At 57.9% G+C, this 21,746-nt stretch overlaps 1 protein-coding gene across 16 annotated transcripts in view; it reads left to right on the top strand.

Moving 5' to 3' along the window:
* The window catches only part of PRKCZ (protein kinase C zeta), a 133,521-nt gene that overhangs the window by 110,041 nt on the left and 1,734 nt on the right, over nucleotides 1-21,746 (top strand). For 13 of the 16 annotated variants that reach the window (XM_055260765.2, XM_055260772.2, XM_055260777.1 and 10 more), the window contains 6 exons: nucleotides 6,690-6,800; nucleotides 9,369-9,504; nucleotides 9,615-9,702; nucleotides 11,079-11,198; nucleotides 11,926-12,005; nucleotides 12,395-12,484. In XM_055260765.2, coding sequence (XP_055116740.1) covers nucleotides 6,690-6,800; nucleotides 9,369-9,504; nucleotides 9,615-9,702; nucleotides 11,079-11,198; nucleotides 11,926-12,005; nucleotides 12,395-12,484 — 625 coding nt within the window. Of the gene's footprint in view, nucleotides 1-6,689; nucleotides 6,801-9,368; nucleotides 9,505-9,614; nucleotides 9,703-11,078; nucleotides 11,199-11,925; nucleotides 12,006-12,394; nucleotides 12,485-15,163; nucleotides 21,372-21,746 lie in introns of those variants that run through there. The other 3 variants (XM_055260766.1, XM_055260771.1, XM_063632071.1) reach the window with 2 other exon arrangements.

Genomic DNA, 21,746 nt, shown 5'->3' with positions numbered 1-21,746 from the left:
TCAGCCGCTGCACCCAGGTCGTGCCGTCTCTGTTCATCTTCCTCTCTGATGACAGTGGCCAGCACCTGCCTCACTGGGGTGACGTCGACACCGGACGGCCCTGTCCTATTCCTGACCCCAGCTGGAACACTTTGCACCAGAAGCACGGTGCTATCCTCAAGGCAGAACGGAAACATTTACCCATCTTGGGCAGACAGCATTTGCCCTGGCATGTGCAAAGGGTGTTGGGAGGGCCACAGGGGAGAGGAGAGACAGGGGCTCTGCCTGCAGCCATTGAACTGGGTTCTGGAGCCCACAGAGGAGCTGCCCCTGCCTGAGCTGTTGGAGACGGGAACAGACCCTCCCAGTTCCTGGGCCCATCATCTGGTCTCTGAGGACACCTTCTGCTGTTAAAGTCCCTGGCAATGATACATACAGCCTCTCAGCCCCCAGGCACTGGGAGAAGGTTCTAGAAAGGCTGAGCAGCTGAAAGAAGATGACCGATAACTGCATGCAGAGGTGTGACTTGTCCTATTAAGGGACTTTCCATTCATTTCTATTTTGCTATCAAGAAAAAACACTGAGGCCGGGCGCGGTGGCTCACGCCCAACACTTTGGGAGGCCGAGGCGGGTAGATCACGAGGTCAGGAGATCAAGACCATCCTGGCTAACACAGTGAAACTCCGTCTCTACTAAAAATACAAAAAAAAAAATAGCCGGGCATGGTGGCGGGCACAGTGGCGGGCACCTGTAGTCCCAGCTACTTGAGAGGCTGAGGCAGGAGAATGGCGTGAACCCAGGAGGCGGAGCTTGCGGTGAACGGAGATTGCACCACTGCACTCCAGCCTGGGCAACAGAGCGAGACTCCGTCTCAAAAAAAAAGAAAAAAAAAAGAGAAGGAAAGAACACTGCAAGTTGTTCAGAGGCCTCCTTGCCATTTGTGGAGATCATTTTTCTGATTTTTACTCCTTAGGCCCTCCTGGAATGAATGGTGTCATCATAATGTAGCTGCTGGTATTGAACCATCATTAGATTCCTGGGGAAAACCATGCCCTGTCTTAGTGTGCTACTCTGTTAATGTGCTTCTGAATTCAATTTGCTGATATTTTATTTAGGATTTTTTTTTGTTGATATTCATATTAGTTTAGAATCTTTAGGACACAGAGCTACTGCTCCAGTGATCAAGAGAGACACAGGATGGAAACACAACTTTTGTCACCCACAGGCCTTGGGGGTGCACAACCTGCTGGGAGGCCAGGGAGCGTAAAGAGAGACAGGGACCCCTGGGCCAACCCCTTATTGGGTCCAGGGTGTTCTGCACACAGGTTTCCCATGGGAAGTTTTAACTGGTGGACTTAAGCAGGCCTGAGCTCCGTGGGGCCACGCTGTGACTGTGGAGGGACTCTGCAGTGTGGCTGCACAGTCCATGTGGGGCATGGTATCAGCGGGGCTGCAGGGAGGTCACCAGGGAGCAGTCGCATAGGGTGGGTGTCTGGGTGGACCAGCTCGAGGAATGGGGGGATGTGGAACTGGAAACTGTCACGGCAACAGCCCTGCTTCTGGTAGGAGAAAGTCCAGCTTAGATCCAGAATGGATGCCGAGGCAGCCTAAAACGGTGAGCGTTCCCTGCACACTCTGGCGTCTGATCTCTAGCTTCCCTTTCTTGTGCAAGCTTCATTGGATTTTTAAATTTTCCTAATTTTTCAATTCCCAGGAACACTCTAAATCACGTTATTACCTCTTGGCGGGATCCTTGTGCGATTGCTGGGCCTTGGGTGTCGTGGAGGGCAGCTGTCTCGCTCTGCCCCGGCTTTCGTGATTTGTGACCCTTACCCTGCCGAGGCGGGGTGTTCTCACCCAGTCCCACGGCTGCACCCTGCCTTGCCTTTTCCTCTGCTCAGCTTCATCCCAGGCCATGTCTCCTGGCTCCGGGAAGGTGAGGGGCTGCCTCCCATGCGTCCTTTCATGTTGAGGACACCCGTGTTTGCCTTTGTGTGTGAGCCCCATTGTTGCTGGGACACACTGCCCTCCAGTGCGCGAGTGCATTTCCCGGGTACTTTCTGGCATTTTATCCTCCATGGAGAAATCCAAGGCCTGCCAGCATCCCCACCAGTAGATTTCTTTGGACTAAGTAAAATCCTTCTGTTGATTGAGCTTTACAGCCTTTCCTCATCTGCTGGCATCTTCCTCAGAGCTTTAATGTCCATCCTGCACTCCGAGTCAGGAATCTGATTTTCCAGCATGCCCTGTAATGATGGTGCTGTCACCACTGTGATGTCCGCTGTGAGGTGGGGACAGGACCTGAAAGTGGGGTTTCCAAGTGAGGGTTCTGGGCCCGCCCGAGTCATCTGATGTTGGGTCTGACAAGCCAGGAGCTGTGTGAGCTGGAGAACATCCCCTAACCTGTCTGTGCCTCGGCTTCCCCATCTGTAAAACGGCGAGGGCTGAACTTACTTCCTGGTGATGGGGTCAAGTGCATTAACACAGAGGGACTTGGAGACTGACGCTTACTGAGGGCCGCACCAGCGGTCAGCAAAGGTTGTCTTAAAGGGTCAGGCAGTAAATATTTCCAGCTTTGTGGGCCGTGCGGCCTCTGTGGCAACTATGCGTTCTAAAACAGAAGCAGCCTTAGACACTGTGTGAAGGGACGCGTGTGGCCGTGTTCCACCAGAACTTTCTGTACACACATGGTGGCGGCCCGCCCGGACCCATCTGGTTACTTCTTGACTCTCAGGGCAGCGTCTCCTGTGCCTCCAGGAGAGGGCTCCGGTTCCTCCCTCTGAGCCAGGCCCTTTACATTCCTGGAGGAGGTGGGGGGAGTGGCGAGGAGGGGGCGGCACCAAGGACAGGGCCCACCTCCTAGGAGGTTTTGTGAGCTTCCCCCAGCACCCGGCCGTCTCCTGTCTCCTGGGGAGCTTTCCCCAGCTCCCGGCCGCCCCCTAGGAGGTTTTGTGAGCTTCCAGCATCCCCCTGCGGCCACCGTCCCTCCACTTCCCACGTCTGTTGGATGGTGCCGGTTCCAGGGCAGGGTCGGGGACTGGATCCGGCTGCAGTCAGCGTCTTGCCTGGTTCCTGAGAGCTGCACTTTGTCTTTGGTTGTTGATGAATCCATTTTTGTTGGCGTTCTTCACGTTTGTGTATTTGATTAAGTATCGTGGACAGGCAGGTGCAGTGGCTCACACCTGTAATCTCAGCCCTTTGGGAGTCTGATGCCGGAGGATCACTTGAGGCCAGGGGTTCAAGACCAGCCTGGGAAATGTCTCGAGACCTTGTCTCTACAAAAAATTTAAAAATTAGCTGGCGGTGGTGGTGCGAGCCTGTGGTCCCAGCTCCTCAGGAGGCTGAAGTGGGAGGACTACCTGAGCCTGGGAGGTCGAGGCTGTAGTGAGCCATGATCACACCACTGCACTCCAGCCTGAGTGAGATCTTGTCTCAGAAAAACAGCCCTGAGGGCACGTGTCTCATGAGTCCCGCCTCCCGCCTCCCTCCTCCCTCCTGGGCTCTCCTTGCTCCTCTCCCCTTGCAAACATGGGAGGAGCATTAATGCCAGCACAGGGAGCAGGGAGGGGCATCCCCAGTACCTCCAGGCCACGACATGGCGAGTGTGGCTACCAGGACACAGAGGGGCAGCTTCAGCCCGCCCCACCCCCCCCCCCACCCCCGGCTGTGCTTCCCAGCGTCTCTTGGGGTCAGGACTGTGCGTGTCACTGAGGGGCTACGGGTGAAGCCACACACGCCCCCTGGCCTGGCCTTGCGCCCCTGCCTGAGAGCCTCTACGCAGGACGGCACCTGCGGGGCACCCAAGTGGGCCGAGCCCATGTGGATTACAGGTGCACACCACCAGCGTGAGGAGAGGAGTGGGCTCAGAGCATGCTCAGCCGTGGTCTCAGGCGTCTTGCCAGCAGTCGGCTCAGCTTGTATCACGCAGAGTAGCCTTAGAGTGAATTGACACCAGATTGTCCTGGTGGGTTTTTGCTCTGAAGAAATGTCAAAAGTAGCATTAAGGTTTTTCTGTAGACAAAAAAACCCCACCGTCATTGCAGCTTGAGCAGTTGCAAATTAAATTCCTTCCTCAGCAAGCTGCCTGGGTCCTAGGCCTCGGGCAGAGAGAAATGGCTTTCAGCGCAGTTCCCGTGATTGGCTTTTCTCTGGAGAGGAGGAGGAAGCGGCCTCCACCTCTACCTCTCTAAGTGTTTAAATGTCCCCCAAATTCTCTCAGCCTCCTGAGGCATTGTATTGATGCTTTTCTCTAGAATTCATGTATTTCTTTATTTTCTCTGGAAATGGCGTTGGCTTTGTCCCTGTCCTATGGGCCGTGATAGCTTAAAGTGAGGATGTACCCACAGAGGCCGTGGAGGCCCTTCCCGGGCACCGCAGCAGCACTGTTGGGGTGAACATGGCTCCTCTCGGGGGGACGGGTGGAAGGGACCAGCACCCGTCGGGGCGTGTAACTCTTGGTGGCAAAAAACATATGGTGAAGTCACCCTAAGGGTTTTTGTGGGTTTTTGTATTTTTATTTTATCCTTTGAGGCGGAGTCTTGCTCTGTCGCCCAGGCTGGAGTGCAGTGGTGCAATCTCAGCTCACTGCAGCCTCTGCCTCCTGGGTTCAGGCGATTCTCTTGCCCTCAGCCCCCCAAGTAGCTGAGATTACAGGTGCGCACCAGCAGCCCTGGGTAATTTTTGTATCTTTAGTAGAGACGGGGGTTTCACCATGTTGGCCAGGATGGTCTCGAACTCCTGACCTCAGGTGATCTGCTTGCCTCGGCCTCCCAGAATGCTGAGATTACAGGCGTGAGCCACCGCGCCCGGGCACTCTAAGGGTTTTGAATAAATTCTCTTTTAAAGTTTTCTGACCAACTCTTAGGTCGTGGGTGTCCTCCAGGGGTTGGAGGCCTTCATGGAGCTTCGTTCCCGTGGGGTTGACATTACTGAACGAGTTCCTCCACGGGTGCACTGAGGACATTCCTGCACATCAAGGGCACCCTCAAAGCTGCTCTTTCTGTCATTGCTATTTTGTTTATACCAGGTATTGGCAAACTTTTTCTTGAAGGGCCCGAGAGTAGACATTTTTGGCTTGGCGGCCACAAGGTCTCTGTTAGCAACTCCCTCTGCCACAGTGGCTGGAAAGCAGACGTAGGTAATAGACGCACCAGTGAGCGTAGCCTCATTCCAATAAAACTTTATTTACAAAACAGGCAGCAGTGGATCAGCAAGTCCCCAGGGACAAGGGCCAGGTTACCAGAGAATTTCCAAGCACATCCATTGGAGGCAGGGGAGACAACAAAAGCCAAGGAACGAGCCTTCCCCAGCCGCTCCCTTCCCTAGCCCCTCCCTAAAGGCGCGGCTTGTTCTTCAGGATGCCCGATTGGCCACGTGGACGTCTCTTCAGCTCTTCACTGGGGCCCAGGGCTCTTTCGATTTTTAGGAGTTTGTTTCTAATCAGAAACTACACAGATGATTTGCAGCCAGTTCACCTGCCCTGTGTAAACTGGCCTCTATCCTCTCTGGCTTAATTCTGGAAGCTCGTGGAGGGCAGGAGTGGGGACAGGTGCCTTGAGGCGTAACAGTGGTGGTGGTGTGGGAGCTTGCGTGGGATCGAGGGAAATGGGCAGATTCGCACACACTTCCCTCCTTCACTCCCCGCTCCACGGGGGGCATCCAGGAGCAGCCACCAGTCCGAAGCAAATAAACAATTCAGGTGCCAGAGGAGCCGCTGACCTAAAAACCCGCCACAGGGTATTTCTGGGAGATTGTATGATAATTTAATTTTGAAAATTGAGTCTCATGAAATGTAGGAAAGATCTTATTAGGGGCCGGGCGCGGTGGCTCACGCCTGTAATCCCAGCACTTTGGGAGGCCGAGGTGGGCGGATCACAAGGTCAGGAGATCGAGACCACGCTGAAACCCCGTCTCTACTAAAAATACAAAAAAAAAAAATTGGCCAGGCGAGGTGGCGGGCGCCTGTAGTCCCAGCTACTCGGGAGGCTGAGGCAGGAGAATGGCGTGAACCCGGGAGGCGGAGCTTGCAGTGAGCCGAGATTGCGCCACTGCACTCCAGCCTGGGTGACAGAGCGAGACTCCGTCTCAAAAAAAAAAAAAAAGATCTTATTAGGAAGAGAAACCGCATGGCCCAGTCCCTGAGACGGGAAGGGCCTGCGTGGTCCTGATGACATCCGCGGATCTTTTAAAATCATACGATCACGTCTGCGAAACCGGGATGCTACTTCCCAGCTGGCCTCTCCCTGACCCCAGCTTGTCCCCTTGGAGGGCTGGCGGACTCCTCAGCCTCGAAGCAATGAAATCAGGCCTTGAGGCCACCCCACCCGGGGACCTGCGGTGCTATCCCCATGCAAGAAACCGCCTCGCTCCAGCCCCCGGCAGATCCTGTCCCAGCCCCCAGCCCTGGTCCAAGCCACCTCCACTCCCACCTGGTGACAGGTCACATCTTTCATTCCGGGGCCCACCCACACTTCCCAAGTCTGCACACAGTGGCCAAGAGCGAAGGCCGGTGAGGCCCCTGCATGACTCCCTCACCTGCCCCCTTCACGAGCGGCCCCGCAGCCCGTCCCCACCAGCCCCTCTCTGCTGCCAGGGTGGTCCTGCTGCTCTTTGTTCTTTGCAAGACAACCTGCGGGAGGGTTCGGGCCCACGAAGGCTGCTTCTGTGGGGCTTCTGTCTAAGGAGGCCGCCATCTGCCGAGGTGACTGCAGCCTCCGGCGCCTCTCTCCCTGCAGGCTGTTTCTGGTCATTGAGTACGTCAACGGCGGGGACCTGATGTTCCACATGCAGAGGCAGAGGAAGCTCCCTGAGGAGCACGCCAGGTGGGTGCGCGTGGAGGGGGCTGGGTGGATGCACGCGGAGTGGGGGACAGGTGGGTGCGCCCGGAGTGGGGGATGAGTGGGTGCACCCGGAGTGGGGGACGGGTGGGTGTGCATGGTGGGAGGGGCCGGGTGGGTGCGCGTGGAGGGGTGACGGATGGGTGCGCGCACAGTGGGGGGGCCGGGTGGGTGTGCGCGGAAGGGGGGATGGGTGGGTGCGCGCGCGAAGCGGGGGACAGGTGGGTGTGCGCGGGGGGGGGTGGCCAGGTGGGTACGTGGTGGGGCGGCCGGGTGGGTGTGCCCAGAGTGGGTATGACCGGGGTGGGGGGGGTGGGTGCGCAAGGAAGGGGCCGGACACCTTCTCCAGGGGTCAGCAGGGAGCTCAAGGGAGGGAGGTCCAGGTAGGATGGCAGAGGGCACCATGTCCCCACAGTGTGACGTCCCCTGCATTGTGACACATTCCGTGTTTGCTCCGGAGTCACAACATTTGGGAGGTCTCCTGAGTTACAGTGCCTCAGACCAGTTCCCTGGGCCCCACCTCTGAAGCAGCACCAGGCCTCGTCCGAGAGAAGTGAGAGTCTCCTGGGATTGTGCTGTCTTCATGGTGGCTCTGCCCTGGTTCTGCTCTTCACCCTGTTAGTGGCACAGCATGGCCAGCGTTTACTCAGCATTTGAGTGGTCTGTTTCTAGAGTGACCTGAGAGACTCCTTTCTGCCCCTCCTTTTCATCTCTGATATCTTCGGGCCTCCCCCGGCAGTCGCGGGGCCTCCGGCATGGTTCAGGGCCTCCCCTGGCAGCCAAGGGGCCTCCAGGACCGTTTGGGGGCTTATTTCAGCTCCCTGGACCTTTCTTGTCTTCTGTAGTTTCTGTTTTTCCTCATTTCCTTACTTAAGAACGTTCTATGCAGTTTTGTGAGTCACCTTAGATTCTTTCTGGCAATAGGACAGTAGGCAATAAATCGAGAACAGTACACTTCCCACAACGCTGTTTTTAAAAACTGTGGCAAGATACACACAACATAAAAGGTAGCATTTTGGGGCATGGAGTTCAGTGGCGTTGAATGCACCCCATGCTTTGCAGCCACTGCCGGCCCCCATCTCATCTCCAGAGCACGCCCCTCTTCCCTGCTGAAGCTCGGCCCGTCGGACACTCCCTCCCTGTCCCCCACTCTAGCCCCACATCCTCACCCCAGACGGGCACGTCCCACTTTCTGTCCTTCTGATTCGAGGACTCTAGGGACCTCGTCGGAGTAGAATCACAGTGTTGGTCCTTTGGTGGCTTATTTTCCTGAGCATGGCGTCCTCAAGGTTCATCTGTGCTGTGGCCTGTCCCAGAATTGCCTTCCTTTTTCAGGCTGGATAATGCCCTGTTGGATGGAGGGGCCACACTTTGCTTATCCGTCCATCCCGCAGGGAGCACTTGAGTGGCATCCACATGTTGGCCATGGTGAACAGGGCTGCTGTGAAAACGGGTGTGAAGTAATCTCTTGAACACCCTGCTTCCGGTTCTTTGGGGTATGCACCCAGAAACTGAATTGCTAACCACATAAGAATTCCATATTTAGGCTGGGCGCGGTGGCTCACGCCTGTAATCCCAGCACTTTGGGAGGCTAAGGTGGGCAGATCACGAGGTCAGGAGATCGAGACCATCCTGGCTAACATGGTGAAATAACACGGTGAAACCCTGTCTCTACTAAAAATACAAAAAATTAGCCGGGTGTGGTGGCGGGCGCCTCTAGTCCCAGCTACTTGGGAGGCTGAGGCAGGAGAATGGCGTGAACCCGTGGGCGGAGCTTGCAGTGAGCCGAGATCGCGCCACTGCACTCCAGCCTGGGTGACAGAGTGAAACTCTGTCTCAAAAAACAAAAATAAATAAAGTCATATTTAATTTTTTTTTTTTTTTGATGGAGTCTCGCTCTGTCACCCAGGCTGGAATGCAGTGGTGCGGTCTCAGCTCACTGCAGCCTCCGCCTCCCGGGTTCAAGTGATTCTCCTGCCCCAGCCCCCAAAGTAGCTGGGACTACAGGTGTGTGCCACCACACCCGGCTAATTTTTTTGTATTTTTAGTAGAGAAGGAGTTTCGCCATGTTGCCCAGGCTGGTCTTGAATTCCTGACCTCAGGTGATCTGCCTGCCTCAACCTCCCAAAGTGCTGGGATTACAGGCATGAGCCACCAAGCCTGGCACCGTGTTTAATTTTCGAGGACCTGCCGGACTGTCTTGCACAGCACCAGTGCTGTTCTGCCCTCCTACCACAACGTGCCATGCCTCTGGTCTTTCCCGCGTCGAAGTCGTCGTGTTATTTGCCCACTCCTACCCTTGTGGAGGCTGCCACATCGTTCTCTGTGTCTTTGACAGCAGGCCATCCTGAGGCGCATGGGGTGGTGTCCTGGAGCTTTCATTGGCATTTCCCTCCCTGCCCCTGTGCACTGCACTTTCAAATCCTGGGCCTGGTCATTGAGAGGATGCCGGGCCCGTGGTGGGGCAAACAGGAGTGTGTGGCCCCCAGGCTGGAACTGTTGGCGCAGCCTCTGGCACAGGCACTGCCCCCGTGACAGTGTCCCCGCCCCCAGGTTCTACGCGGCCGAGATCTGCATCGCCCTTAACTTCCTGCACGAGAGGGGGATCATCTACCGGGACCTGAAGCTGGACAACGTCCTCCTGGACGCGGACGGGCACATCAAGCTCACAGACTACGGCATGTGCAAGGTGCGTGTCTCGGGCCGCGTCTTCCAACCATCCCGTGTGTGCTTCTTGGGGCGCCTGTCCTGCGGGGTAATGTCTGCAAGAACCCTCTCCCAGTAACTCTGCCCCCACAGGAAGGCCTGGGCCCTGGCGACACAACGAGCACTTTCTGCGGAACCCCGAATTACATCGCCCCGGAAATCCTGCGGGGAGAGGAGTACGGTGAGTGCTGTTGCCCTGGCCCCTCTCGGAGCACACAGGGCCAGAGATGGCTTCGGGCCTGGCCCAGCAGCCAGGGAGAGGTGTCGTTGACCATCTTACACCCAAAAGCCACACACTCTTTTTCCCAGCCGGATGTGATCATCTGGCCTCAGCCCCTTATTTGAATTCTGGAAAACCTCCCATGTCCACTTGAGCAGCCCCTTGGGGAGGGCACCGCACAGGATTCCTCCTGCCAGGGAGCCCCAAAGACACAGGAAGGGGAAAGACACAGAAAGCGGGGGTGGGACAGGGTGCAGTGCCTGAGTCCCCGTGCTGCACGCGTGGCTAGGGGAGAAGCAGTTGTCCGGGGAGCCCCGGGGGGTGCAGGAGCCTGTGGACAGGACCCCGCAGCCCGTGCAGCTGAGGGCGCCATGCACACTGGAGTGTTTCTGCTCCTCTCCCGTCTCTGGGCGTGAAATGGGGACATGGTGGGCACGTGTGTGCAGCCTTGTGTGTGTGTGTGCCATTGTGTTGTGCTAAGTGTTTATGTGTTGGGCATCCATGTGTGTTGTGTGCATGCACATACTGTGTTTGTACACACTCCACTTCTGCATCCTGGTGTTTTCCATGAGGCATGCATGGTGTGCCTTCAGACATTTTTACACATTTTTTTTGCCATCAGAATGGGGGTAGGGCAGGCAGGGTGGGCAGGTCACTCGGCCCCTGGGATAACTGGGCTTCCCAGCGGCCACAAGGGAAGTCTCAGTAGCCAGCAAAGGACAGACAGCAGATCTGGACTGGAATATAGTCTAGAACCCAGCTTGGGATGGGATTCCATGTGGGACAGTGGCAGCATCTCACCTCAGCAGGGAGCAGGGGGACTTCCGGGGACCTAGGGACAGCTGCCGTCCTTGGGCGAAACTGGTCAGGGTCTCCCACCCCTCATTGGCTGGAACACATTCCCAACAGGTTGACTACTTGAACCTTTTTAAAAAACAAAATAACTGTAGAAGAAAACACAGAAGAGTATTTCCGTTATTGCAGCAAAAGGGTTTCTTCAAGTTTAGTTCTGTAAAAGCAGAAACGAGAGAGGAGGGTTGTCCGCAGGTTCCACCAGTGCCTTGTGCCTGTGTGGTCGCAGGTGCCCTGGCAGGACCGACAGCCCAGAGGCAGCCTGGGAGACCTCCATAGTGTCAGGGATGGTGGCAGGGAGGCCGAGCTGCCAGGCAGAGGTGCTGGTTCTGTTTGGGAAGTGGAAGTCGCAGAGGCCTGTGTGCCGCCCGCTCGAGCCTGGCTCACACTTGTGTCAACTGGGCATGAAAACCAACGCCAGCCGGGTTCACCCTGCTGCCGGCCCACGTGGCCCCACTGGGTGATGGCTGTGTGCTCTCCCCCAGGGTTCAGCGTGGACTGGTGGGCGCTGGGAGTCCTCATGTTTGAGATGATGGCCGGGCGCTCCCCGTTCGACATCATCACTGACAACCCAGACATGAACACAGAGGACTACCTTTTCCAAGGTGCGTGCCCCGCTGTGCATTCGTCCCCCTCACCTGCACGACTGTCTTCCTTCCTTTTCAAAGGTGCAGGTGGAGGGGTCCCGCAGGGGCCGGGAGCAGCAGTGCCACGCAGAGCGAACTGGGAACCATTCCTCCTGGCCGGACCCTGTCTCACATGCCACCCCCCGGGCCATGGGGTGGGGTTACCACACCTGTGGCTCAGCAGGAAAGAGAACCTGTCCCCATTCAGCTCCAACTCCCTCCTGCCCTGGCCAGCAGCACATGCTGGGGCCCCCGCTATTGGCTGTACCGAGCTGAAAGCACAGCCCCCACCCCCAAAACTCACAGCCACCGTCATGGGCTCCTTCCCACCTGGAGGCCCTGGGACCTGCTCCTGGTCTAGAAATCAGTGCCACGGGGATGTGGGATCTGGGAACGCGGCTGTCTCCGCGTTGCCCTCTGGTGGCCAGCCTGCAGAGGCACCCATGTACCTGCAATCTTGGGGCTGAGGAAGGGGAGCTGCTGGTTCACTCCCGATCCTACGACACATGCCAGCGCATGTAACCGGGAGGCCCAGGGAGGACCCGGCAGGACTCCGGATTATAGATATTGCTGGGCTATAGGAAGGGAGGGGCTCCGGGGCCCCAAGCCTGAACTCCCGAAGCTCTTGCTCAGAGTCAGAGTCAGGGCGGCACTGGGCAAATCACACACGACACAGGCAAGTCCTCACCAGGCTCCGCCCTTGCAGTGATCCTGGAGAAGCCCATCCGGATCCCCCGGTTCCTGTCCGTCAAAGCCTCCCATGTTTTAAAAGGATTTTTAAATAAGGTACGTTTCTGGCCATGCTGACAAAATCTCGTTTGTGGCCTCGGTGCTAGTGGGCAGAGGGCCGGGCACGGCTGTTGGCCACTTTTTCATCTCAGCTGCTGTGTATCGGGTGTGTGGGTTGATTTTCCGCTTCAGTATTTGAGCTCTGTGTTCTGTGAATCGTCCGTTTTTACTCACACCTAACAAAATGAGAACGTGTGCCCAAGGAAAACGGAACAGAGCTTAACGTGGGGGAAGGAACTTTCAGTAAAGGAAATGTCTGATTTCCACCATCTGGGTCAGAGCATCGGGGGAGGGCTTGTCAGCCCTGGGAGTGGCCACCAAGGAGAGGAGATCATGGGGCTTCCAGGATGGGGCTGACTTGTCCTTGTTTGAACTCTAACCTCCAGGACCCCAAAGAGAGGCTCGGCTGCCGGCCACAGACTGGATTTTCTGACATCAAGTCCCACGCGTTCTTCCGCAGCATAGACTGGGACTTGGTAAAGCATCACAAAGCCCATTTGCACCCCCATCCCCATCCCAACCCCAAATCTACCCAACCCCCATCCCAACCCCAACCCCAAATCTACCCAACCCCCACCCCACCCGAACCCCAACCCCAATATCCACCCAACCCCCCCCTCAACCCCAATATCCATCCCAACCCCAAATCCATCCAACCCTCACCCCACCACCAACCCAACCCCCAGCCCAACTCCCACCCCAACCCCCAACTCAACCCCCACCCCAATATCCACCCAACCCCACTCCAACCCCCACACCCCCAACCCCTCCACCCCCTCCAACCCCTTCCCCCTGGTGGACACAGCCGGGGCTGCGCGGGCCGGGTGGGCTGTGTGAGCTCGCGCACCACCGGGCTGGTCCTTGACATGGCCCCACCTGCGTGGAGCCAAAGCTCCTGTCTCCCAGAAGGGTCAGCTGGGAATGGGGGGCCACCCTCCAGGGCCCCGAGGAGGGATGAGGAGACACATTTTGTCCTCCGGAGCCAGGAGAGTGAGGGGCTGGACGAGCTCAGCCCATGGCGCTTCCTAGCAACCCCCGACTGTGCTGGCTTGGTGCCGCCGGGAGCCAGTGGCACATGCGTCCTGGCCTGTGAGCACATTGGTTGTTGGTTCCACAGGGATCTGATAGTGGGGGCCATCCTAGAGAAGGTTTGGTTTCATGGCCGGTTTTATCAGCAGTTACTGGACAGGACCAGCAGTGGCAGCGTTCACGGCTTGAGCTTTAGCGTCGGGTATTGATGGAGAGTGAGTCTGTGGACAGGGCGCGACGTACACTGGCTCGATTTAGGAATCTGATTTCGGTGGTGTGTGAGCAGGGTGTATTCGGTAGAGACTACTTTGAGTTTTGACTGTTCCCCGGCTGGCCGTTATGAGGTCAGTACTCTCCTGTGACGAGGGGCGGTGACCGCAGCCCCGGAGGGCCCACATGATCAGGAGGGGGCCGGGGGCCGGGGGCTCTGCGTGCAGGGGGTTTTGCCGGACTGTAGGCTGGCATGTGTCTAGCAGGTTAAGGCAGGTGAGGCTGCGCCACTCAGTCGTGGGTTCTGTGTGGAAAGCGCCGTCTCCACCCAGGATGTTTCCAGCGCCACTTGGTTATGGGTTCTGTGTGGGAAGCGCAGTCTCCACCCAGAATGTTTCCAGCACATGGAGGGTTTATTGGGAGGTGACCTCGTCTGAAGCTGAGGAGCATCTGTGAAATTTGTTTCCAGCTGTGTAAATGGTTGCAGAGCTACTGAAATAAAACCTTTAAAATATACTCTCGAGGAAAAAAGCAGATTGGATAGCTCATTAAGTGCATTTTGGAGGAGGGTGAACTGAATCAGGAGAAAGCCCAGCTCTAGCTCTGTCCCCACCTCACCCAACTTTTCCAGGCAGCCTCGGCCAGCGTGGGGGGGTCACTCCCCGGCCCCTGTGGTCAGTGGGGGCCCTTGTCCACACGGCCCAACAAGTCACTTTCTAGTTGAAGGCCTTGCTTTGCCTGTGCATGTGTGGGACTGTGGGGAAGGTGGGGAGTGAGGTGGTCAGAACGTGCCCACAGCCCTTCCAGAGCCCAGCTGGACTGCCGCCAAACTAGGATGGGGCCATTCTCTGTCGTGCGGTTGTCAGATGCACACACTTAGAAATGTTCTGAGCATAGGCACCTGCTACAGAATCACCTTCGCAAATTCTTCATTTAAATTTATGCCTCTGGTAGCATAAGGGAGAAGAGATCTGCCTTTGGTTCTAACCATCAATCATCCTCATGCCCAGGCCGGGGTTAGAGGTGGCGTCCCCTTGTCTCTGGCCCAGGCACCTGCCAAGCTGAGGTTAGAGGTGGCGTCCCCTTGTCTCTGGCCCAGGCATCTGCCAAGCTGAGGTTAGAGGTGGTGTTTTCTTGTCTCTGGCCCAGGTGCCTGCCAAGCCAGGCTTAGAGGTGGCGTCCCCTTGTCTCTGGCTCAGGCACCCCTGGCCTAGCGGGGTTAGTGGTGGCGTTCCCCTGTCTATCTCAGGCCACACCTGGCCTAGCTGGTGTTAGTGGTGGCATCCTCCTGTCTCTGGCCCGCAGAACCCCTCCGGTCCACACACACGCTCAGGTCCAGGTACCACCCGGCTGAGCCTGTGGCAGGTGCTTAGTAGAATTACATGAGGAGCCAACATCCCCACTCCCAGCCACCTCCCCTCGCCCGTCTCAGCTCAGTCTCCCCCGTGCCTTTCCCACCCTCTCTCTTCCAAGCCCACCACTGTATGGGGCCCACCAGCACCATGGGATCCAAGGAGAGCCGGATCCTGGGTGCAGCCTCGATGTCAGCCGGGCCCCTGATCTTGTCTCTCAACCACTCTTGTTTTATCGGGAGTGGACAGATGAGGACAGATGGCTGCCTGCGGAGTGATGGGCCCCTTCTCTTCAGAGCACTGTCTAATCTGAGTGTGAGTCCAACCCTGCCCAAGCCGGAACTCAAGGGGACCATGAAGCCACCCTTGGCCTCCAGCTGGGAGAGGTCTGCGTCCCTGCAGCAAGCACGCCAGGTGACCTCCGGCACACACTTGCCGCGGGCTCTCTCTCGGAAGGTAGTCAGCGGCCCTGGCTTCCCACCTGGGTCCCACCACTGCAGAATCACCCCCGTGGCTGCCACGGGGGCGGCTTCCCATCACCTTGCTTCTTCCTGGCTGCTGCAGGCTGTGTTGTGACTTCCATCCCGGCCTGAGAGGCCTGCGAAGGGCTTGCCATTGACCGCCGGCCCTGCCTCTGCCACCGACCGCCGGCCCTGCCTCTGCTGTTTCCTTGCCACCCATCAGCTCTTAGGCTTTTAGGAAGAAGTGTGGCTGTTTTGGCCAGATTGCTTTAGCTGGCCTCAGCAGGGTTGGTGTGGGGTCACCACCACCTCCATGTGACCTTGGCAGAAGGAAGGTCCTCCTCCCATTCACCCAACGTCCACAACTCAGTGGTTTTGAGCAATCCCAGAGTTATATGACATCATCGCGATCATTTTCATCACCCTGTACCCAGAGAAGACCTGAACCCACTCCTGCCTCTCCCCACACCCTGCAGTGGCTGCTCCACCAGGCTCTGTGGCTCTGCCTGTTCTGGACATGTCATGGAAATGGACCTGGGCACACCGTGGCCTTTCATGCCTGCCCTCTCCTCTCAGCATTGTCTCCACAAGGCGCACCCACACAGTAGCACGTGGCGCTGCCTCCTTCCTGCACCGAACCCCACCCACTGCGTCCACTGCGTGGAGACCGTACCTCTGCATCCATCCTCAGTGGACATCGGGTGGCCTCCACTTTCTGGCCATTATGAATTGTGCTGCCATGAACACCTGTGAACCCCGCTTCTGTGTGGACACGTGTTCATTTCTCTTGGGTGCATGCTCAGGGCGCCGTTGCAGGTCCGGTGGTCTCGGTCTAGCCTTTCAGGGGGGCCACCTGTTCCTGCAGCGGCTGCTTTCTGGTCCCTTTGGGGGCCCCCTCAGTCTGTGCTGGACTTAGTTCCATGGCTGTAGTGGGCACAGCTTGAGAATGGTCCCTCGGTGGGTGTCACTTCCATGTGGGAGTGGGGCACGCGTGAGGCCTCGGTCCCCACCTGTGGACTCAGGGTCTCTTTCACGGACTGCGAGGAAGGTGGTGGGAGCAGCAGGGGTGGATGGTGAAAGGACACGGTGCCCACCCCCCGAGTGTCCAAGGGTAGAGCTGGGACGGGGTCACAGTCACCGCAAAGCCGCCCCAGCCCCTCCTTGCCTATCCCCAGCTGAACCAGCACCGCTTAGGCAGTCGCCACCGCTGGGGTGTGGCTCTGGGGCCCAGCACCGGGTACCCAACCCTGCTTTCCTCCTGGAGCCCGGCCTCTGCACACTGCCCTGGAGAAGAGAGGCAGTGTGTGCAGAGGGCCCCGTCAGCGGGGCAGATCCGTCTTTCTTGCCCCTGCACTGGGAGGTGGCGCTCATCTTGTCGGGGTTCCCATGGGCCGTGTCTAGACCCCACCCTCCGCCGGTCCAGGCACATCCTAAGGCTCCTATATCCTGAGTCCTCCGGTTTGGCTGTGGGAGCAAAGGCCGTGGGGAAGTTGCTGGGCCCGTCCCGGGTGAGCTTTGAGTGATGGACAGGCTCATTCTGAAGGAACTGGGTCCAGACAGCACGTCCTGGCCTGGTGGCTGGGGCTGCCACTCTAAGAGGGTCCCCATTCCTGCAGGACCCCTGGTACTTGCTGCACCGCGAAGCCTGAGTATTTGTGGCTCATGTGATGTGTACTTGTGAATATCAGAGTCTGGGATTTGAAGTGATGGATTTCCCAGTGTGGTCCCAGCTCCCCACTGATGTGAAAGGTGGTGGCGGGTTAACAGCTGAGCCACCACCTGCTGCCCAACCCCATGTGTCCCACACGGCCAGGCGGTGCTGTGCTAACTCATCTCCCCCGATGGAAACGTTTGCGTGGTGACAGCCGTTTCTCTTGAGAGTCATTTGCTGCCCATGTTGCTGGGGAGATTCTGCCTCAGGGCCAGGAATGGTTTGCTCCTCCCACCCCGGGCCCAGGGCTGCTGGTGGGAGGCTCCAGGGAGGAGCAAGGACTCTAATGCTTCGTGTTGTGGGAGCCTCAGGACTTTCCCACGTGTGACAAGCACATTCCTGGGAGCTCGGTGGGAGGAACCCAGCCACGTTGTGTGCTGTGCAAGGAGCCGGCGGCAGGGAGGGGAAAACGGAAAGATGCAGAGGAGGGCAGGTGACAGGAGGCCCACAGAGAGATGCCTGGGTCTGGGCAGGGGGTAGGAGCAGGAGGGAGGCGGTTATGGGAGACGTGGAGCAGTGGAGGCCGTCAGAAGTGGGGATCACAGCTCTGACCTCATGGAGAGGGACAGGCCCCACAGCTGGGCTGGTGCCAGCCCCACTACCCAGGGCCAACCTGTGTGGCCGTAAAACTCTCAAGCCTGGAGTGTATAGAAGGCAGCAGTGCCCTGGCCTGGCCACCCGCGAGCCCCTCTGTCCACCCCAGCTGCGTGGCACAGGGCAGGTGTGGGGCGTCCAGCTGGAGCCTTGAGTGGTGGATCCTCGGTGGGGCTTTAAGGCTGACCTGAGTGTGTTTATGAAAATGCATGGGGACTGGCTGCAGACGCACAGACAACTTGGATGCACGGACACCTGGATGACGTGGACACTCAGACAATGTGGACGCACAGACAACGTGGATGCACAGATGACGTGGACACACGGATGATGTGGATGCACGGACGACGTGGATGCACGGACGACTCAGATCCACAGACAACTCGGATGCATGGACACCCAGACGACGTGGACACACAGATGACTCAGATCCACAGATGACTCGAACGCACAGATGACTCGGATGCTCAGATGACCGCTGCTGTGCTGCCACCCCAGGGCTCTCTGGGCGTTTCCTGTGGTTTGGGCACCAGGAGCTTGGGAGTCCCATGCTGCCCCCGGGGCACTACCTCCTGGGCCCAGCCCTGCATCCGGTGGCAGCCCAGGTGCTCACCAGTCATCACCCCAACAGTGCAGGGTGGTCTTGGGGACCTCCCCCCATCATTGCCAAGAACTGGCTCCAGGATGTTTCCATGTGGCCGGCTAGTATGGCCAAAGTGGACCCCAGCGTGCTGTCCCCTTGGACGCCTCCAGGCCCCGCCCAGCACATGTGGGGCTCGTCTATCTTGTGCCTGACCATGCTCTGCCGTGTGGGGCCTAGCCCAGCCCCCCCAATCCTGCTGCTTCTCCCCGCCCCACCCCCACCACCTGCACCAAGCCACCAGCATCCTGCCTGGCCCTACGGACAGCAGTGTCCTCCTGTGTCCAAAAGCCTCCTCCCCCTCAGCCCCTTCACTCGGGCCTCATGGGGCCCCTCTGTGGCCCCCAGCACACAAGGCACGCACCCACTATGGGGACTTTGCACGGCTGTGCCCTCCCCAGGCTCCAGCCCTCACCTCCCTCAGGCTATTTCTCAGATGTCCCTTCAGAACTAGAGCCCTTGGGCCCCCAGCCCATTGACACAGAACAGGCCCCCGTTGTATCTCAGGTCACTGCTGTGGTTGCAGCCACAGGGGCGGCATGTGTTACTGCCACAGCGTCCGACCTGGGGCCAGCGTGTACTCAAACGCACTGCTCTGAGAGGCCAGGGCGTCCATGGGCTGGGCGTGGGGGGCGGCAGTGGGAAAAGGTGTCAGGCACCATGGGCCCCGACCTGAAGCCCACATGCCAGCTGCAGAGATGGGCACTGAAGGCTTCTGAGCAACAGGAGGAGGTAACGCTGGCCCCTGGGGATGCTGTCAGGGAAACTGAGGCAATCTCGAGCCCTCGGAGCAGAGAACAGGCTGGGCCAGGGGCTGGGGGACCCTGGGCCAGCTCCAGCTGGGTCCTGCTCTGTTCCCACCCCTGCTGCTTATTAAACCCTTGTAAAGCAGCACAGGACTAAGGTAGGGAAAGTACTTGAGAAAATGCCCCTTTTCACATTTTATCGGGAAGTGTTTCATAGGAAGAATACAAGTAACTGATGAATGAAGGGGGCATCTTGTGTCCCCACAACCCTGCTGTGCGCATACCACAGGTGAGCCGTTCTGCCTAAGGGGACAGCCCTGGCCCCTCCTCAGGCTCCTCCCCAGCACTGTCTCCTCCACCCAGTGGACTGGCCGTGGATGCTGCCTGTGGCCCAGCTTTGAGACGGCCACAGCCCTGACATGTGTCCAGCCTTACGTGGAAGGATTTGTCTGTTTTGTGGCGTCCTAGTAGATGCCATGTTAGTAGAATGGATGTGGGCATTTCTTTGTAAGTTCCCAAAAGCCTGTGAGGGTTTTTTCCATGATTCCGTTCCCGGTTTGGCTTTTGTTGTTGTTGTGGCTGTTCTTGACCACCCTGGGCCCCGCAATGGAGAATGGGGGGTGAGCCCAGGAGCCTCGAGCAGAGGCCCAGCCCCTCCTGCCATGCATTTTCCTGCCAAGCAGCACCTGAGATTCCGAAGCTGATGCCTATACAGGCAGAAACCCGTCAATTCCAGCTTGCACGACTGGAGGGTCCTGAGGATGGGAGTCCCTGTGGTGCCATCATGGGCAGGGTGCATCTGTTTGGGCATGCTGCCCCCCAGCCGGCGGGGCACTGGGGACAGGCACGGCCACACTGGGGGCGTTTCTGGTCTTGGGAGCCTTCTTGGCTCTTCTGGAGGGAAGGCGGCTGCTGGGTGCCCTGTGATCCGCCTGTGAGCTGCGCTGTTCAGCTTGGTCTGCAGGGGCTGGGGGCCTCGGAGGGTGGCTGGGGGGCTGCATTTCTTTTCACCAGCTGCACCCACCCGGCCCTATCCTGGCTGGTACTGAAGGGAGCAGGGCAACGTGTGACGTCCTCCCCTGAAGCCTGGTGAATGGTGGCTCCACGAGGCTGGGGTCAGTGGGTGCCTGTTGTGACAGCTGGATCTCAGTCTTGGCACAGGAGCACACACCTAAGAGGTGGGCCAGTGAACGAGTGTGCGAGGGTGGGCTAGAGAACGAGCAAGGGAATGAGAAAGGGAAAGTGGGTTAGAGAGTGAGCCAGTGAATGAGTGAGCGGGAGTGGGTTAGAGAGCGAGGGAGTGAGTGAATGAGTGGGCTACAGAGGGCCGGGCGCGGTGGCTCATGCCTGTAATCCCAGCACTTTGGGAGGCCAAGGCGGGTGGATCACGAGGTCAGGAGATCGAGACCATCCTGGCTAACACGGTGAAACCCCGTCTCTACTAAAAATAAAAAAACAATGAGCCAGGCGTGGTGGTGGATGCCTGTAGTCCCAGCTACTCGGAAGGCTGAGGTGGGAGAATGGTGTGAACCTGGGAGGTGGAGCTTGCAGTGAGCTGAGATCGCGCCACTGCACTTCAGCCTGGGAGACGGAGCCAGTCTCTGTCTCAAAACAAAAACAAAAACAACAAACAAAATTAGCTGGGCATGGTGGTGCGTGCCTGTAGTCCCAGCTACTCAGGAGACTGAGGCAGGAGAATAGCTTGAACCAGGGAGTCAGAGGTTGCAGTGAGCTGAGATCGCGCCACTGTACTCCAGCCTGGGCAACAGAGCGAGACTCCGTCTCAAAAAAAAAGTGGGCTAGAGAGTGAGTGAGTGAATGGGAGTGGGTTAGCGAGGGAGTGAGAGGGTGAATGGGAGTTGGATAGAGAGGGAGTGAGGGGGTGAATGGGAGTTGGATAGAGAGGGAGTGAGAGGGTGAATGGGAGTGGGTTAGAGTGAGGGAGTGAGAGGGTGAATGGGAGTGGGACAGAGAGTGAGGGAGTGAGAGGGCGAATGGGAGCAGGATAGAGAGGGAGTGAGAGGGTGAATGGGAGTGGGATAGAGAGTGAGGGAGTGAGGGCCGGGCGCGGTGGCTCACGCTTGTAATCCCAGCACTTTGGGAGGCCGAGGTGGGCGGATCATGAGGTCAGGAGATCGAGACCACGGTGAAACCCCGTCTCTACTAAAAATACAAAAAAATTAGCCGGGCGTGGTGGTGGGCACCTGTAGTCCCAGCTACTCAAAGAGAGGCTGAGGCAGGAGAATGGCGTGAACCCGGGAGGCAGAGCTTGCAGTGAGCCGAGATTGCGCCACTGCACTCCAGCCTGGGCGACAGAGTGAGACTCCATCTCAAAAAACAAAAAAAAGAGAGTGAGGGAGTGAGAGGGTGAATGGGAGTGGGATAGAGAGTGAGGGAGTGAGAGGGTGAATGGGAGTGGGATAGAGAGTGAGGGAGTGAGGGTGAATGGGAGTGGGATAGAGAGGGAGTGAGAGGGTAAATGGAGTGGGATAGAGAGTGAGGGAGCGAGAGGGCGAATGGGAGTGGGATAGAGAGGGAGTGAGAGGGTAAATGGAGTGGGATAGAGAGTGAGGGAGTGAGAGGGTGAATGGGAGTGGGATAGAGAGGGAGTGAGAGGGTAAATGGAGTGGGATAGAGAGTGAGGGAGTGAGAGGGTGAATGGGAGTGGGATAGAGAGTGAGGGAGTGAGAGGGCGAATGGGAGTGGGATAGAGAGTGAGGGAGTGAGGGGGAATGGGAGTGGGATAGAGAGGGAGTGAGAGGGCGAATGGGAGTGGGATAGAGAGGGAGTGAGAGGACGAATGGGAGTGGGATAGAGAGTGAGGGAGTGAGCGAGCGAATGTCTCTTGGTGCTGCTGTAACAGAATACCTGAGCCTGGGTAATTTCCAGGGAGCAGAGGTCTTTCCCAACTGTGCAGGCTGGGAGTCCAGGGTCATGGTGCCCGCAGGCTTGGTGTCTGGTGAGGCCGGATCTCTGCTTCCAAGATGGCGCCCCA

The sequence above is a fragment of the Symphalangus syndactylus genome, chromosome 22, assembly GCF_028878055.3.
Source record: "Symphalangus syndactylus isolate Jambi chromosome 22, NHGRI_mSymSyn1-v2.1_pri, whole genome shotgun sequence".
In the NCBI taxonomy this organism is placed as follows: domain Eukaryota; kingdom Metazoa; phylum Chordata; class Mammalia; order Primates; family Hylobatidae; genus Symphalangus; species Symphalangus syndactylus.
This window is presented reverse-complemented; position numbering and strand designations above follow the sequence as displayed.